The sequence below is a fragment of the Nothobranchius furzeri genome, chromosome 2 (assembly GCF_043380555.1).
Source record: "Nothobranchius furzeri strain GRZ-AD chromosome 2, NfurGRZ-RIMD1, whole genome shotgun sequence".
Taxonomy (NCBI): Eukaryota; Metazoa; Chordata; class Actinopteri; order Cyprinodontiformes; family Nothobranchiidae; genus Nothobranchius; species Nothobranchius furzeri.
Window position 1 is genome coordinate 17810412 of NC_091742.1, and position 18904 is coordinate 17829315.

The window sequence follows — 18904 nt, forward strand, 5'->3', positions numbered from 1 at the left end:
AAAACACGTACGTGCATCCGGCTTATGATTCATCTTGAGCAACATCTAAGTCAAAGTGTTTAACGCACAGCAGAAACATTCTTTTAGCTCAAGAAAACATTCAGTAGCCTCCGACAGCTCCATCATTTCTGAAATACCAGAAACCACCCGCTCCAATCAGTAGACCTCCGGTACTCATGAATCCAAAAGTCCATACGTCTTCTGAATCCACCCTGGAAAGCAGAGAAAGACACGTAATATTCCACTCCTTCCAGGAATCCAAAATGTATCCAACCAGGTGCATTCCATCCAGACACAAGGGAGCCCCCTTCTCCATTCTTAATGTGGAAAAATATTCTATTTCATTCACAGAACAGCTCATTTCCACAATTTAATAAAAAATTGATGTTTCCAGTAGGAATGCAGAGAAGCGCTTTGGCAGACAGAGAACTGTGAACTGTGGCGTCCCTCAGGGCTCCATTCTGGGCCCAGCTCCCTTTCCCTGTTTAAAAGCTGACCAACGTGTACCAGGGTCCTCCCTGTGATGAGCGGATGTACTGATACTCCTCATCAAACCTGACTCAACATGAATATTTCCGTGAAACAGAATGGAGGAAGCTTGATGGATCATTTCTGTGGATAATCTAATACAAAGTTCAGTGTTTGAGTAATTTTGCAAATAGGTTATTTCAGTCTTATCTACTTTGTTCACAAATGTAGTCAGATTTAAAATGGTTTTACAGACTAACTCAGTGAAAAATAACCAGACTCATTATACATTTTCATTTCTTTTTTACAGGCAATCTACAAGATGGTTGGCACAGTGATCATGATGAAGATGAACGAGGACGGTCTCACACCCCAGCAGCGGGTGGACAAGATCTTCTCCAAGATGGATAAGAACAACGATGACCAGATCTCTCTGGAGGAGTTCAAAGAGGCGGCCAAAAGCGACCCGTCCATCGTACTACTGCTGCAGTGTGACCTACAGAAATAAGGCCAGAGCGCCGGTGAAGCGCCGCACCAGCTGCCAAGGACTGCACAGAAAGAATTTCATGTTCCATTCAGTTTGCAGCTACTTCCACTGAAAAAAAGCGCTTGGACTACAATGGATCTGCTTCTTGTGTTTGAAACACTCGTGTGCATGAGAATGTTATTTACTATAAACAACATCTATACACGACACACACACACACACACACACACACACACACCTCTACATACAAACAACTTGCACAAGTAATAAATATATACAGATATAAAATATATATATATATATATTGAATTTATTTAATGATCAACTGCCAAATGTGAAGTGTGCAACCTATTTTCCATTCATTCAACTGGAGCTTGCGCATCAGTGATGTGCCACATTCAATTTGCCGCTACTCTATTTATTGTTCGGAGTTTACTGATGCTAGCTGTACGTGTTTCATGATAGAAAACCAAGTCCTGTAACGATGTACCTACCAGCTTCCAACGAGACACTCCGTCCACCCGTCCTCTCAGTTATTAACTCTAGAAGAGACGGACTGTCCAACTCCCCCTCTGAAACATGCCTGCACCATCCGTATGTGCTGTTACTCTAGGTCATTTGCATGCCTTTAGGTTTTGCCTTAAACTCATTTTCATCTGCTGATTGAAGACAGAGAGCCTTATCGACACAACACGTGACTCCTGAACAAAAACAGCTTTTACTTTGAAGTAAATGCAGTAGGTCATCCTACGTATAATATCCTACAACATGTAATCTATGGTTTTTGATTGCTTTGACTATGGGAGCATGCTTCCTTATATTACCTGTGCTATATGTTGCAACCTGTCTGGTGTGTTTACACAAACTCACTACAGAGTAGCAGATGCTGAATTTAGAGGACCGATCGGTTTCTAATGCAATAAAAAAAGAGCTCATCTGGTAGAATTATGAATCCAAAGGCCGATGAAACCAAACAATGTTCTTAAGTCCACAGAAAGTCCCCGTTTATGAAGTTTGCTTTTTAGCTCAGCTTTGTATTATTAGATGAAACTTAGATACGTCTGTGCGATTATGGGAAAAAAATCTGACAGGAATAATTAACATGACAGGGGAAAAAATCCAGTTTACAATTTAAGGAGGCTGTAGACACCATTTTAGGTCAGCAGGTGGCAGAGGCGAGCTGTTAAGTGGTGATCAAAACTTGTGAAACCAAAATACTGGAAATATTTAGGTCTGCTTAGAATAAAGAAAATCATTGTGGAGCATTCACCGTTAAAGACACATGTAGACATTAACTAAAGCAGACTTTCAAGCAGCGCTGCAGAGAAAACCTAGTCGCCTTTAAGGCTGCACGAGACAAATGTGCATTTTCTTTTTTTTTTTTCAAAACTTTATTACAATTGTGCATTTCCTCGTTTCTCTTTGCGAGGATATGACATCACTCCAAACTCTTCCTATATGATTCAGTCACTAACACCTAAAACAGGCGTGCGCATTAATGAGTCCACTAGATCCGAGGGCTTGCTGCTGCGACCCAAGCAGTTCTTTGAAATATTGATATTGTTGTGATTATTTATTTTCAAATCATTACGAATTGTTCCTTCAGGAGCACTGATGGAATCAGAGCTGTGGACAAAACCTCCTGGCTCTGCATCGGGGCATGGTTGTTCTGGTTAGGGTTAGTAAGAACGTGCTGGAAAAGGTGACTAAATAACTTTATGATTTGGAGCAAATTTTGATATATAAAAGCATGGCCCCGCTTGTTTTCAGTCAGTTGTGTGCAGTTGATTGTGGAGGGCATCCCATAATGTACATTACCTCTCTTTGTTCCCGCAGAGTATTTATGTTTCACCAACCTGCTGCACTTTTTTCTGAAAACTCTGTACAAGTACAGTTAAACGACTTGTGGTAACTCGTAGGAGTTGGGTTAGTTTAAGTGGACTTGACCTTTGCGTGACCCTGATGTAATCCCAACTGTATTAACACCGGTGTTTATGGAATTAACAGTCTGTCTGTGTCCCCTCCAGTAAAACCTCTAATCCGAGCTTCTTTTCATCCACATCTCTGCCCAGATGTGTCCAGTCTCACCTGTTGCTGTGGTCCAGATACCAAATGTAAGCAAAGACAACCGTGTACAGACAGATTTTTGTAGCATGTACCGTGTCCCCGACAACATGGCTGCACTACTCCCTGTTGTGATTTACTCTAATAAAAAGAACTCCATGGATGGTTTCTTGTCTGATAACTCAAACATCTTCTGAGGCAGAAAGCTCTTCTATGAAATAATAGTCAGGATCATCAGTGCAGATATCCACAAATTAATCATCACAGGGCCCAGAGAACATTTCAAATACTCACGATCCCTTTGATGCTGACGTTTCACTTTAGACTCGCTGAACGGAAAACTAAAAAAAAGTCTGATATCATTTTAAAACGTACACCTTACTAGGACTGGGTTGGACCCACTTTAGCCTTCAGCATTTCTGAGGTTCCGGTCCATCCCAACATTACAGCATCGGCTCCAACCATAAGAACCTCCACAAAGGTTCTGGACCGGACTGAGATCTGGAGACTGTGGCGACTGCTGGAGTCCAGTGACCTCATGGTCAAGTTCTAGAAACCAGTTCGAGATGACTCGAGCGTTGTGACACGGTGCATGTCAGACTTTCTCTAGGAAATAAAAACCTGCTGGATGATTCAGATGTGAGGTTTGGAAAACGCTGGGGAGCTTTAGAAAAAGGAGCATTTATTTTACAGGAATGATAAACTTTACACAGCAGTATGTTTAAATAAAAAGTTTGTCTAAATGATGGGTCGGTAGGACAAAGTCACAATAAAAGCCCGAAGCTGCTGTTCTGGACTGGACTAACACCACAGTCCTGCATGTTGGGCCAGATGATTAAAGGGGGAAATGAGTCATCTTAATAAGCCAATAATTGACAGAAAAGTTAATAAAGAACGTCTCTGAAGGTGAACGAAGGCGGATTAGGTGACTCTACTTTGGAGGGTCTGTGTTGATTCCATATTTCTCTTTCAGAAGCTTCAGCTGCTCTTCTTTCTTCTTGGTGTCCATCTTCTGGAAAGCCTGTGCACCAAAAACAGAAAACTTAGTTTTAACCTCTTAACTTCAAACTGCTGAGTCTTCTTTTGGTGCAACCCTGACAGCCCGTGTGTGCTCCATAACTCGTACGTACTCGGTTTGCGTTGTAGTAAAGAACCACCAGGTAACGGTTGCAGACGTTGAAGCCTGAAAGGTGGTCGCAGGCGTTCTTGGCATCGAAGATGTCTTCGTACACAACATAAGCTGTTCCTCTTGTTTCAGGCGTGTTCCCTCTGAGGCAGAAATAGAGCAGAGATAGCAGAATATTAACCAGGATGACTCTGTGGCTGCAAACGCCGGTTTTTGCTTTCTTATCACCATTTTACACACCCAGCACCACAGGTGTGCAGGTAAGAGTGAGCCTGGCAGCTGCAACGTGGGTGCAGTCTTGGTAATGCTCATCGCAGCCACACACTTTCTAAACTATTTGAATAATAAGGAATGAGACTATTACTAAACATATTTGTAGTAATAACATGTTTCTGATCAATATTCTTCCTGAATGGTTTCAGCAGCTCAACTGAGGAAATGACATGGAAACAGGAAGTTGTGTCTTTTTAAAAGACGAGTTTCTCTAGCCGTTTAGACAGATAACGTTTCTATTCCGTTCCAACTTACAAATAAATAATAAAAATACCTAAAATGGAAAACTTGGATGTTTTCTACTTTTTCCTTAATTTAATGGATTGCTGAAATATTGGATTGGGACTCTGTATCTAAATCACATGACACGGATTGAGGGAAAAAGATCATTTTTGACTTTTTTTTTTTTTTGGTACCACCTCACAGAATAACAGAAGGACGTGCTGGGTCCCAGACCCAAAGCAGGGCTCTCACACACGCGACTAGCATAAAAGTTTCAAAGTTAAAGTAGGTCTACTCCACACCGAAGCCAGAGGACACCGCCTGGATATTAGGAGGAGTCTGCTGCTCACACACCGGTGTTACAGAAAGGAGCCGACCCTCTTGAAGCAGCAGCAGCCATGTTTATTAAAGGTGAACTGATCGCTCTCTAGTTTTTGTTGTTAACAAAAATAACAAATTTTGTTTTTCCATCAAACTATCTTAGCTGATCCATCCATCCATTTCTGGCCGCTTATCCAGGGTCGGGTCACGGGGCAGCAGCCTAAGCAGGGAGGCACAGACTTCCCTCCACAGCTCCTGCAGGGGAATCCCAAGGTGTTCCCTGGTCAGCTGAGAGACGTAGTCCCTCCAGCGCATCCTGGGTCTTCCTTTAGGTTAGAGATGGGCGATATGGCTCAAAATCAATATCACGATATATTGAGGATTTCACCTCGATAACGATAAATGGACGATAACTACAGGTATGCGCAGTAGAGCTGTAGCGATGCATCGATGACGTCGACGGCTCGATTCTAAAAATTCGTCGACGTCAGATCCGGTGGTCGACGCACCACGCCCACTTGTTGCATCCCCAGGAGTTTGTAAATAGAGGTGGAACCTGCCTGTTTTTCCTCTAGTCCACCCTCTTCTCCGCCTTCACTAACATCTCCACCAAATACCGAAGACCCAGAACAATGTCCGTCCGCTACTAGATTCCTTTCCTGTTTTGCCCGCCTTCGTCTCCTGGCAACGGGCAACAACTTCCGGGGTCAGATGCGCAGCTCCGTCTCTACTGTGTAAAAAACTTCTAAACCGAGTTTCTGTTATGCTTCTCTAAACATTGGTTCATGGGAGTCTCTAACCTGCAATTTGCTCTTTAAGGGATTTGTCATGTAATTTGTGTCAACAAACCAATCAACTCCAGGCAGAAACAACGTCCATGAAGGTGGCTCCTTTTCTGTGTTCATCTCTTTTCAGGCTAAAGACCAAAGGTGACAGATCATCTGCTGCTGTGGCCCCTAGACTCTGGAGCTCTCTCCCTCTGAGCCTGAGATCAGTGGACTCGGTGGTCTCCTATGAAAAGCAGCTAAAAACTCACCAGTTCAAGCTGGCTTTGGTGTGACCTTCGTCACCACCCTCTCCCTATTCGGCTCTTTCTACGTATTCCGCCTTTCCCAGCAATCCACTCATTTCCCTCTTTCCTATTCATTTTCTCTCTCCCATTCCTTACATTATTATTTTTAATCACAATTTACTTATCTTCATTTTAAACATATTTTTAATCGTTTTTTGACATCTTTCTAGTTGTTTTGTTTGTGAAGCGCCTTGTGATTTTTATTTTGAGAGGCGCTACGTAAAAGATCGTTTTCTTTCTGTCTTTGCTGCTTTCTCTACGACTCTTAACTGTTACTTCAACGTGAGCTCTCTAAATACACTTAAACCTGTTTTACTTACATTTGTTTTATTTATGTTTACCGTGAAGCGATGTGTGGCTTTTATCCTGTGAAGGCTGCTTTAAATGCAGAGTTGGCTTTGTTACATAAAATTTTCTTTTACTCTGAAAATGACTTCATAATAACACACACACACACACACACACACACACACACACACACACACACACACACACTTTTTGAAAACTTACGTTCGGATCTGTCGTATTGGTCCGTATTTTCCAAAGATATCGTACATCTCCTCAGCTGTGATCTTATAGGGGAGATTCCTTATATACAGGATTCTGTTCACCTCAGGAGGTAATCGGATCTACAACACCATTAAAACACATCATTAAACTATTCAGAGGGAACAAAACTAACCTGGGTAAAAACTCAAATACCTGATACATAAGTACACACGATTACTAGCTGAGGCCTTTTAAGACTACGTAAGTCACTTAACAATAGACATGGCTACTTTTAATCATTACATGCATTAGCTTATCCTTGTTTCCGTACCGGAAGGAACAAATATTCTTAGCCTGACGATATCCCAACGAGGATTATGTCTTCACAAAACAAAAGATGAAAAAACACATGACCTCAAATGGTAAGTATAACTAAAGTGAATATAAAGCTTGAAGATTTCAGGTTTTGAGGACTGTTTTCAATTTGCTAACCTGCTAGTAGTGCGCTAATTCTTTGAGACGCTTCCTCAGAGCTAAACCTAGCTTACATTTCACATTAGCCTTTCCTTTGTCCCCTTATATGCTCCATTACACTTACATTAGCACGTTTTGCTGCTTGCATAGCCATCGTAACGATTTAATTCGTGTAAATAACGCAGATAAACAACAAACACGCTGTTTTCACTTCAAAATGGAGGCTACGGTAAAAATATATCGAACTTCCGGTTTGGAATTAGGCTACAGATACATCCTTATAACGGTGCTGCCCTCTAGCGGCGGACAAGAACCTCAACCAGCCTGGAACAATTATCCTAACTATAGAAAAATGACATTCTTACAGAAATGCTATTTGAATACTGGCTGCTGAGGCTGATAACTGAAGATGCATAAGAACTGAACAGAACCTATACTTAAGCTCAACTCAGTAAAAAAATCCCAGAGTTTCTTTCAATATAATGAATACGAATAAAATAACATTTAAAACTGTATAGCAAACAAGTGTTAGTGCACTTTTTTTAAAACATGAAAAAATATTTAGGCTAAAATGTTCTTCTCGCTCTTCATACCAGTTGGTTCCAGAATTGAAGGGAGCACTATTTCCATTCCATTTTATTTTTAAAGCACATTTTTACAGGGCCGAGGCCAACCAAAGTGCTGCACAGTAAATGAGCATAAAAATCAACACACTGGAAGAAGTAATAAAAGTAGTACAGTAACTACTATAAAATCAATAAAGACAAAACAAAAACATCGTAAAATGCTAGCTAGGCTGAAGTAAAAGCTAAGGAATAAAAATGAGCCGTCACTGCTAGAGACGAGGCGCACAGACTGAGAAGGCTCGTTCTCCTTGCGTCCTCACCCGAACTCTTGGGACCTGTAACAGGTCTGCTGACCAAAGAATTCGACCAGGTACGTAGGGCTGAACCAGCTGAGTCAAGTAGAGAGGAGCATAAAGATAGAGTTACTTAAAAACAAGAAGTAAAAATTTAAATTGGATGCGGTAGCACACCTGGAGACTATTCCCTATTCGAGTAATTTGAGCATCAATCAGGTTTTTTCAGCACCTTTAATTTTAATATTTATAAAAAACAAAACACTGATACTGCAACTAATTTTCCTCTGAAACCTCAGCAGACTTTTTAAAAGCCTTTTTTATGCACAAACGAAACAACTGAATTAGAAAAAGGGAAAAGAAAAAGGTTATTGCCATGGTAACGGATGTTGCAGCACTGGCTTATGCTGGGCTTCACTCAAACAGGCACTAAGGTGAAGCTTGGGAGATGAACATCACATCTGGTCTTCACCGAGGCCGTGACCAGGTGTAAATCACATGAACAATGCATCTTTAACACTGCTCTGACTCAACTCTGTCCCCTAAAGACTCTAACCCCCCCAGCAAGACCACGTGAAACACCTAAAAAAGGACACCTTGGTAAATGTGCACACTACATTCAGTAGGAAAACAGTCCTTTCTACCATCAGAAACCGCCTGCATAGCAGCAACATCAGGACCAAGTCCTTTCTAATGTCACGTTTTGAGGATGTTTAGGACACAAATATGCAGAAACCCAGGATGACACGAGGCTGGAGATGATGTAAAGTAAATATGCTTTATTTTGTAGAACGAACAAAAATAAATCCAAAGGCAGTGAGCCAAAAGTCCAAAAATCCAAAAACCCTGGTAACAAAAACAAAAGCTCACTGAGAGCACCAAAACCTGGAGACATAAGCTCAACTAGAGCATAAAACAACGCTGACAAACATACAATGGACCGACAACAACACAGGGACAAGACAGGGCTTATATAGACTGGGAAGATGAGAGGGAGATGAATTGCAGGTGTGTGGGGAGAGGGACCAGGTGAACACAATTACTAAATCAGGGAGGAGGAAGAAAACACTGGTGGGAAAAACACACTAAATACTGAGGCCCTGTCCACACGTAGCCGGGGATCTGCCAAAACGTAGATATTTTTCTACGTTTTGGCCTGTCATCCACACGAAAACGGATCTTTTTAAAAACTCCGGCCAAAGTGAAGATCTGCGTTTTCTCCGTTTTGGGTGTCTGCGTGTGGACGGACAAAACCGGAGTTTTAAGGTCCGCAACGTCACTTTCCGCGACAAAAAATGCTGACATCACGTGTGCGACCTGTGTTTACACTAGCCGACAGCATGGATGCCCTCAGAGCTGCGCTCGCTTCATCAATTGTCCAAGCGCTTTTTGCTTGTTTGTTTTTGCAAGCGGAATTACTGCTCCTTGCGGAAGACCACAGACGAAGGACGAGGTTAAGAACGGGGGAAGTACTGCCGCCTACAGGTCTGGCATGTCCTTAACAACGTATTTATCCGGGTACGTGTGGACAGTTTTTTTTTAAACGAGGTGGTGTGGATGCAAGTTTTTGGGGGGCGGATATTCGTTTAAAAAAAAAAACCCGGCTACGTGTGGACTAGGCCTGAAAGGCTGTAACAAAGGAAAATGACCAAAGAGAAAAACAAAAGACCAGAAGGCATGAACCATGACTAATATACTAAGGGGAAGCTGACACTAAAGGAAAACACTACAGAAAGAAACTACAGGGGCGTGGCTAAGAGGGGGCCAAGAGAGCACAGGACCTGAGAGAGGGAAGTCTGAGGAGGGAAACCTAGAGAGGATGGAGAAACACCAGGAGGCACATGAAGGAAGGGGCAGATGCAGACCATGACATCTAAACTGTTTTGTGGTAGCAAAAAAGTCTCAGATGGAAAATGTATTTTTTTTTTCCTTTTGGTGTGAAAAAGCAAGTTTACCACTCAGTGAAACTGCGACGATGTGAAAATAAAAACCAGTTTGTTCCTGTTGGTTTTTGTCCCCATGCTAACAGCGGAGGACGCTCTGCACACCGCAGCACGCAGGAATGCCGTCAGTGTAACGATGAATCTCCTCTTTTCCCCTCCCTGTGAAGCACACACAGTCATCACCACTAAGGGGGTCCAGTTTTCAGACGTGTATAAATGTATTCCAGTTGGTTTCACTGGTTAATAAATGAAAATTAATCTTTAGGTAAAATCTAATTTCAAATATTTGAAGTGAAAACAAGTCGAAGGTCATTACCATCAAGCCAAGCAAAGTGGACCTTCTTCCTGAAAACAGGATCCGTCACAATGGCTAGAAATCACTTGCAGGTCAGTGACAGCATACGGTGATCTGCCAAATCACCTCCTGAAGCACAGCTTCAAGTATCCGAGCAGGCATCTGGAAACACAAACACACATGTGCGTTGTGAGGCTGTCAAAGACAAACTATTTAAACATGAATGAGTCTTACCTGCTAAATTTGGTGGCATCTGCGCTACGTGCACGGTGAAGAGCATAACAAACATTAACACTTTCCATCCCATCACACACAGTATTTTCCCCCTCAGCACCTGCACTGTAATATCTACAGGCTCCAGTTAGCCCAGATTATAACATCCAACCCTAACCCTAAAGCGAGTTGGTGTAACGATGCAGACGATGCTCGGCGCTACATGTCTCCAGGTGACTGAACCCACCCAAACCCTAAACAAAAGCATTGAATTAATCAGCAAATGGATGTGCCATAACGCTCTCCAGCTGAATGGAAATAAAAGGGATGCAATTATTAAGAGGAACAAGCATGAGTCAGCACACAGCTTCAGTCACTACAGCTAAAAACTACTGATCAGGCCTCAAATCTGGGTGTAGTGATGGACCTGAACCTCAGGGTCACATAACAAGGGCAGCTTTCCATCACATGTACGGATTAAAGGGATACTTATCAGTTCTGCTTGCTTTTAGCACCCCCTAGTGTCCGTTTGTGTAAGCAAAGCCATCTCCTCGCAGTGCGTTCGTCTGAAACATCTTCCAGCGTTCTGATGCGTCTAGAGGAGAGGATCATCGCTAAGCTAAACAAATCAGCTGTGTTCATGATCTAAAACATGCAGGAAACGTGCTGAAACCAGCTGGACAGCAGCGTCAGATTAGGTCAGCTCAACTTTTTCTAAGTCTCAGCAGACCGGACCGGCACCTGTGAAAGTTGCAAGTGTGATATTCAGGCCACAGGGGGCGATAGGGTCTGGGTGGCTTTTGATTAACCCTGTAAAGAGTCATTTTAGCACGTACTGGCTCAAGAAAATGATTTTAAAATGTGAAGAAGTACCAAAATGTCCCTTTAAAGGACCTCCAAGCATTTATCTATAGTCGGACTGATTACTGCAACAGTCAGCATCTTCACAGCTCTGCCTAAGAAGTCAACCAGACAGCTGCAGCTGATCCAGAACACTGCTGCTCACATCACAAGAACCAGGAAAGTAGAGCACATCACTCCAGTTCTACAGTCTTGTGATAAATGACCCGCACTTGTATAGCGCCCCTCAGTGGATCATTCATCCATTCACACACACATTCATACACTGATGGTGATGAGCTATGATGCAGCCACTGACAGAGGCGAGGCTGCCGAGCACAGGCGCCACCGGTCCCTCCGACCACCACCAGCAGGCAAGGTGAGTTAAGTGTCTTGCCCAAGGACACAACAGCAGCATTCTCTGCCCAGAGCCGGGATGGAACCTGCAACCTTCCGATTACTGGACAACCCGCTCAACCTGTTGAGCTACAGCTCCCTGGAGATCAGAGAATATACTTTAAAATACTTTTATTAGTTTATACATTTTGAAATGGCTCAGCACCAAAGTGTGTGAAAGGCCATTTATCTATGTCAACCCCTCAAACCGCTCCGCTTCTCTAATTCAAATATACTAATTATGCTCAGAATCACAACCCACCATGGAGAAGCAGCTTTTGGGCTCCATGCTCCTCTCAGATGGAATAAACTTCAAAAAAGCTGCAAAGCAGCTGAACAACGGAGTTCCTTTATACGAAGGATAAAAACTCACCTATTTAGACTCTAAAAGCCTGTCATGTGTTCAAAGGCATCTCCTGCATCTCTAAAGCTGTGTTTTATGCCATAACTGTTGATTTATTGCTGCTTTAATTTGCTCCCAGACGGTGCAAAATGCTGCAGCCAGGTTCATCTATGGGGTAAAAAGGTGGGAGCACATATCTCCAGTCCTTAGTGCTCTGCAGTGGTTGCCTGTGAAGCATAGCATTGAAATGAAACTCCGGACTTGTGTTTTCCAGGCGCTTGCCGGAACAGCGCCACCTTATCTTGCAGAGCTTTTAGTAAGGTATGTTCCTACTCAACCTCTCCGCTCTGCAGAGAAGGATTTATTGTTCGAGCCTAGATTTAACTGCAGGTCTCGAGGGGGGCGAGCCTTTGCAATACTGGCCCCAAGACTGTGGAACAAACTCCCACTGGATATTAAACAGCCATCTACTGTCTGGAGTTTTAAAGATAAATTGAAGCAATATTATCTAGTTAACTTTATACGTTTTTGGTATTATTGTTATTTTTCTGGTAATATTTTTTAGAATATTTTTATTAATTTTTATTACTTTCAGGCATTATGCTCATTTTGACTTTATTTGTTTTTAGTGTTTTTTTAATGTTTTATGACATCCATTTTTTAGTCCTATTGTCGTCTCTAATTTTAATGTATATGATCTATGATTTTATCATGTACAGCAGCCTTGGTTGGTGGCATTAAAGTGCTTTATAAATAAATAAATGAAATAATTTTTTTCTGGGTGCAATGCAGTATTTAATATTTGTAGTTAATTAATGGATTGCGTTTCACCGTAGGCCATGTACAGTTTCACTATCTATTTTACTTTATTTTTATATCTCTTTGTTTAAATGTCTGTTACATTTCTATAGCTGTTTGTAAGAAATTTTTGGTTGTTCTTTTCAACCGTTTAGCGTGCTTGGCGTCTCTTTACGTTGCAGGAAACCTAATTTTAGGAGTTTTCACAAATAATTGCTAGATAATGCAACATCCTAACTTTTGCGTTAGCTTCTGTGAATTATGGCAGTTACTAAGCAAAATAAATATAATTTGCTACAAGACAAAAATATCCTTTGCTTACTTTGCGTTCTGTTTTCCGTGAAAAATTGTTTAACAAAATGTGTTCAATGAACTTGTCAACTCCATCTTCAAACCGCTTCAAAAGTAGGTCTACTTGCTTTACTTTATATTAGCTATAGCGCCCCCTTTGGTTCCGGAATGCTATTGCGCCATTTCCAAATATGGTAAGAGTCTAACGACTGACCAGACACCGCCATTTTCTGCGCAGCCAGTTCCTTCGCGCTGCTGTTGGACGACGCCAGGAGCTTCTCGAAAGAAAAAAAAAAACACCATTCGCACGCGCCAAGCGCTCGGTTTTGGTTTTAGCTGGCTAGCTAAAGTTGAGATCGTGAGTGCATCTCGGAGGCGTGGGAGAAAACTGACCAGGATTAATAGGGGTAAGTTCGGCTAGTTCTTACGAATACGTTTTTAGACGGAAAACTAAGTAAGCGGGTAATCACGTTGCCAAACACGGAAAGCCTTTGGCGGTAGCTCTATCGCCCATCAGGAAAAGATGGCGCTCTGAGTAGCATGTCCGTCTAGGAGCTCTCACTGTTTCCCTCGAAATTGCAAAGTAAATAGCCTTTTTACTCTCATTCAGTTGGCTAAAATATTGTCGCTTGAGGAGTGAAGTCATCTTATGCATTTATGAGCTTAAAGGATCACGCTTACTGTGTGGAAATGTCGGGTGAAAAGTCCGTGAGCGGGAGCAAAAGTGTTGCGCCGCCGACTACTCCTAACAAGCCTCAGGTGCAGTCCAAGAAGAAAAATAGGGCAGAGGAGGATAAAGAAACAGAAGATGGGGGACTCTACACTGATAAAGATTCTAAATGCGGTAACCAACCTGTCTGACAGATTTGATATGCAAGAAAACAAACTGGAAAGTTTAGCCACCAAGATGGAGGAACAGCAAAGCATGCTAACGGAGCTAAAGAAAGAAGTCGCGGAGAATAAGAGCAAAACAACGCTGCTGGAAAGTGAACTGGTTAAAGTACGAGAGGAGATGGAACCTACGACTTAAGGGTGTAAGTGAAAAAGACAACGAAGACATAAAAGGCACTGTAACTGCTATTCTGAACAAAATCGCCCCGGGAGTCCCGTGGAGCTTCCAGGATATGGTGGATACGGTGCATCGTATCGGGAAAAAAGATGCTCTCCATACAAGGAAAGTAATTATTCAGTTCGTGAAGAGAGAGTGCAGAGACCTCATCTGGAAGCTTTCCAAGAACTGTGATGTCTGCTAGAAAAATGGTCTAAGATTTGCAGAAGATCTGATTCAGGGAGAAGCGAGAAGGCTGCTGTGGCCGAAGGTGAAGGAGGCGCGGGAGAAGAACAAGAGAGCATACTTCAGAGGACCGTTTGCATTTATTGAAAACACCCAGATTTTCCCCTGAAGGAGGAGGTGGGGACGGCTTTCCGAATGAGTGGCGAAGTCATTTAGAGGGACAGTTCTACTAGTCACTAAGCTAGTTTTCTTTGGTGAAATCTTACATTCCTGTTATATCTAATTTAGGGTTTGTTTGTTGTTTATCTAATTATTTGTTTGTTTGTTTTCACATTTTTGCTTTTTGGGTTTAGATCTGTTTTGAATTCCTTATGAGTTCAAGAATATCTTTTATTTCATTAAACGCAAGAGGACTAAAGGACATTACCAAAAGAAAGGCATTATTTCTATTCTGTAAGGAACAAAAAGCACAAGTTATATTTCTTCAAGAGACTCATTCGTGTGAAGACGACAAGGCGTTCTGGAAGACTCAATGGGGAGACAGCATCCTTCTTAGTCATGGAGCCAACAAATCTGGAGGGGTGGCGATCTGTTTTAACAACTATCCGGGTAAGCTTGTGGAATATAAAGCAGACTCAAAGGGTCATTGGATAGTTGCTGTTTTGAATTGTGAGGGTGTTTTGTGGATTATTTGTAATGTTTACGGATATAATTTGATTACAGAAAACAAAATATTCTTAAATGAAATTTCAAAAATTATTGGAGAATCTAAAGTTAAATATCCAACAGATAATATATTGGTTGGAGGGGACTTTAACTGTGTTCCTGATGAATGGATGGATAGATATCCCACTAAATTCTCTACACATGTTTATAATCCAACATTGAGAAGTTTTTGTGTAAACAACTCGCTGTCAGACGCTTGGAGACATATTAACCCGTGTGTTAGACAATTTTCATGGATACGTACAAATGGTAATTAATAAGTCAAGAATTGATTAATGGCTAGTATCTCAAGCTATTTTAGACCATATCTCTCTTGCAGAAATATCGGCAGCCCCTGTTACGGATCATTGTGTAGTTTCTATAAACTTAATTCCTAAGACAGGAAATAGAAGTAGAAACGGATACTGGAAATTTAATGCGTTATTTTTGAATGATGAGGAATACTGTAAAATGATTAAGAAACTATTATTGTCTGTCATAGAAAATCCTCATCTTGATTCTGCAGGGAAGAAATGGGAATTCTTCAAATATGAAGTCAGAAAATATTCTATTAATTATGGTAAAGAAAGGAGGAAAAACAATAAAGAAACAGAAAGACAATTGCTGAGGGATTTGAATAAACTTTGCGGAGATTGTACACTTTCAGATACGAATAGAGAGAAATATTTAAAACTTCAATCAAAACTGGACGAGCTTTATTTAAATAAGGCTCAAGGAGCTTTCATTCGGTCAAGGGCAAAATGGATAGAAGATGGAGAGAGGAATAGCTCATATTTTAGTAAATTAGAGAAAAATAGACAGACAAAAAATGTGATAAATTCACTAAATATTAATGGTAAGTTAATTAAAGATCAAAGAGAAATTTCAGTCAGTATTTATAATTTTTACCGTCAGTTATACTCTTCTCACTTTAAAGAATTAGATTCCATAAAATTCTTTAACTACATTGAAAGGTTTATCCCTCAAATTAATTTAGAATTTAAAGAAGAATGTGATATGGATTTGAATATTTCTGAACTTGACAAGGTGATTTAAAAGGTAGCACTGGGTAAGTCTCCTGGCCAGGACGGTCTAACCACAAACTTTTATAAATACTTTTGGAAAGATATTAGAGAGCTACTATTTGAAGTTTTACAAGAATGTATTCGGAATAATTCACTCTTAACTACGATGAAACAAGGAGTAATAATACTGATACCTAAACCCAACAAAGATAAATCTAATATTGATAATTTAAGACCTATTACGTTGCTGAATGTGGACTATAAATTATTCACTCATACACTGGCTAACAGATTAAAAAATGGAATAAATGATTTCATTAGTGAAACTCAATCAGGTTTTCTTCCAAATAGACATATTCATGACAACATCCGTTTGATTCTTGATTTATTAGATAATGAAAATTTGGTAGAAGAGGATGGGGCTATACTGTTCTTAGATTTTTTTTAAAGCTTTTGATAGCCTCGAACATCATTTTATTATAAAGTCACTCCAGCACTTTGGATTTGGTAAAAAATTCATTGATATTATTACATTCCTATACAAAGATATATCGAGTGCAGTTCTTCTTTCTTCGGGTACGACAACCAGATTTCCAGTTAATAGAGGAGTTAGACAAGGAGATCCTATTAGTCCACTTCTTTTTATTATAGCAACAGAAATGCTGACTTTACTAATTCAAAATGATCAATCAATTAAACCGTTAACAGTGGCAGGACACTCGCTTAAAATAATTCAACTAGCAGATGATACTGCATTATTGTTGAATAGTACCAAGGAAATTCCTAATGCCATGACAACGCTGTCTTTGTTCTCACAAGCCTCAGGTTTAAGGTTGAACGCTAACAAATGTGAAATATTAACAATTCATGATACTGAGGAGTTTCATATTTGCGATATCCCTATTAAGAATGAAATTAAGTATTTGGGTATGAAGATTAATAAAATCTTTAAGGACAGAGTGGATAACAATATCCAACCGATAATTAATAAAAATCAAAAGATTCTAAATAGTTGGCTCCAAAGAAATATATCAATTTTTGGTAGAATACTCTTAACAAAAATGGAGAGTATATCTAGATTAATCTATCCTGCTTTTTCAGTAGCTATCCCTGACCAATATGTTAAGAGAATAAATAAAACACAATATGACTTTATTTGGAATAATAAACAACATTTGATTAGGAAAAACGATCTAGTAAAACCTTTACCCCCAAATTCCACTACCTCCGCTCCGACACGAACGCCGGAGCAAAATCGGTCCCGTTGTAGTCAATCAGAGCAATTCCACTACTGCGGCCGTGCTCCGGCAGTGCGGCGCAGTGCGCCGCCCTCTGTTCCGGCGTCCGGCAAAAATAGAATCGATCCTATTTTCGCCGGACGCCGGAGCACCTCCGCAGTAAATGGACAGAAATCACAACAGGAAAAGGAGCAAGCACAACTTCCGTTTTTCACAATAAATCGATAAACAAAAGGCATTTTTTTGTTTCATATACACAGGTTTAACAACTTTTAACAATTATCAATGGCGGCTGAAGTTTAAATTCACAAAAGTAAGCCATAAATACAGTTTCTACTATCAAAGTAGTCTCACTTTGTTGATCCAAACACTGCTGATCTCTACACAAATGATGGGCAGATTAAACGGTTCATTTCGATGCTTCTCCCACACAACGGGTGTTTGGATCTAACTTCCGCGTTTATTGCTCGGACTGTATCGCAAGATCTCGAAAATCCCGCGCATGCTTGTTTGCCCACCTCAGGTCTCCGCACCGGAGCGGAGCCGTTGTAGAGCGGGTAGCAGTAAAAATTGAGTTCGGAAGCGAGCGTCTGCGGGGGGCGGAGCGGAGGTAGTGGAATTTGGGGGTTAGAAGAAGGAGGTCTGAAAGTCATTGACTTTGAAGTAATGAATGGAGTTATTAAATTACAATGGCTAAAAAAATTTTAATTAAGAAAGATTCTATCTGGTTTTGTATTCCTTCATTTCTGTTTGAGAAGATTGGAGGTATAGATTTTCTGTTAAAATGTGATTTTGATCCTCTTAAATTACCCATCAAACTTTCTAACTATATTAAACAAGTGTTGATGTACTGGAAAATGATCTACTCGCACAACTTCAGCCCACATTCCTCCTCTATAAGGAATTAGGGCTGCAGCTATCGAATATTTTTGTAATCGAGTACTCTATCGAATCTTTTTTTCGATTAATCGAGTACTCTAATAAATTACACTTTTGTGTTTGTAAACCTTTATATCATATATTGATGAGCCAAGATGGCGCCGAGTATGGCTGCCTCGTCGCGAGCTCCACCAAGTTCCAACATTACACGCTCCATACTGTACATTAATGCCACTGTTTTGCACATACCAACCTCTGTACATTTTATATCTCTTATGTTATTGTTTACTTTATTCATTTGTATACTTAGATTAGCCATTTTTATATTTTACTTGTTTTTACATTACTGTATTTTTGCACAACTCTGTTGCTGTGAAGCTCGCACACAAGAATTTCACTTGCATGTACTGTACCAGTGTACCTGCACATGTGACGTGACAATAAAAGTGATGATATCAAATAGCATGTTATAATTATGAAAGACCTCTTAAAATGAGCAAGCAATTGCCAGTTATTCAAGTTTTATTCAAAGTTAGTTTGCATAACTTCAGCACTTCAACTTTACTTCACAGTAAACAAATGCCTGTGCAAAAAATAAGTAAACCTGAGCCGATTTTCCCCTCGTGCGAGAATCTGCTAGCCTGCAAGTCAGACAAAAACTAGGAGGATAACGCTGCGAGCGGCTGCGGCCCAAACAGAATCTGAACCGCTCACGGCGCAAACAGCTCGCCGGCTGTTTCCCTATTAACACACGTCCGTTTTAATTTCCACACTTTTTTTCTCACAATAACAAGGATTGTCGAGAGCATGTTTGCTGTGGTTTTGTCAAATTATACTGATCACAAAACA

The 18904-nt window shown here is 40.7% G+C and overlaps 3 protein-coding genes across 4 annotated transcripts in view; 2 read left to right on the forward strand and 1 right to left on the reverse strand.

Moving 5' to 3' along the window:
* Positions 1–3182, forward strand: part of LOC107378186 (visinin-like protein 1) — a 60548-nt gene extending 57366 nt beyond the window's left edge. Inside the window, exon 4 of the mRNA XM_015948258.3 lies at positions 779–3182. Within this exon, the coding sequence (XP_015803744.1) occupies positions 779–976 (198 nt within the window). The 3' untranslated portion in view covers positions 977–3182. The remainder of the gene's footprint in view (positions 1–778) is intronic.
* A 502-nt stretch (positions 3183–3684) lies between these two features.
* sf3b6 (splicing factor 3b, subunit 6) lies at positions 3685–7269 on the reverse strand. Its single transcript, XM_015948259.3, has 4 exons — positions 7121–7269; positions 6544–6662; positions 4150–4288; positions 3685–4040 (listed from the first exon to the last, which is right to left on the reverse strand). Exons 1-4 carry the CDS (start codon positions 7148–7150, stop codon positions 3951–3953), a joined length of 378 nt encoding a protein of 125 aa, XP_015803745.1. The 5' UTR covers positions 7151–7269; the 3' UTR covers positions 3685–3950.
* Positions 7270–13176: 5907 nt separating this feature from the next.
* Positions 13177–18904, forward strand: part of tdrd6a (tudor domain containing 6a) — a 63387-nt gene continuing 57659 nt past the window's right edge. Inside the window, exon 1 of one of the 2 annotated variants that reach the window (XM_054748505.2) lies at positions 13177–13381. The gene's annotated coding sequence lies outside the window, so the exon portion shown is untranslated. The remainder of the gene's footprint in view (positions 13382–18904) is intronic. The other variant, XM_015948255.3, reaches the window with a different exon arrangement.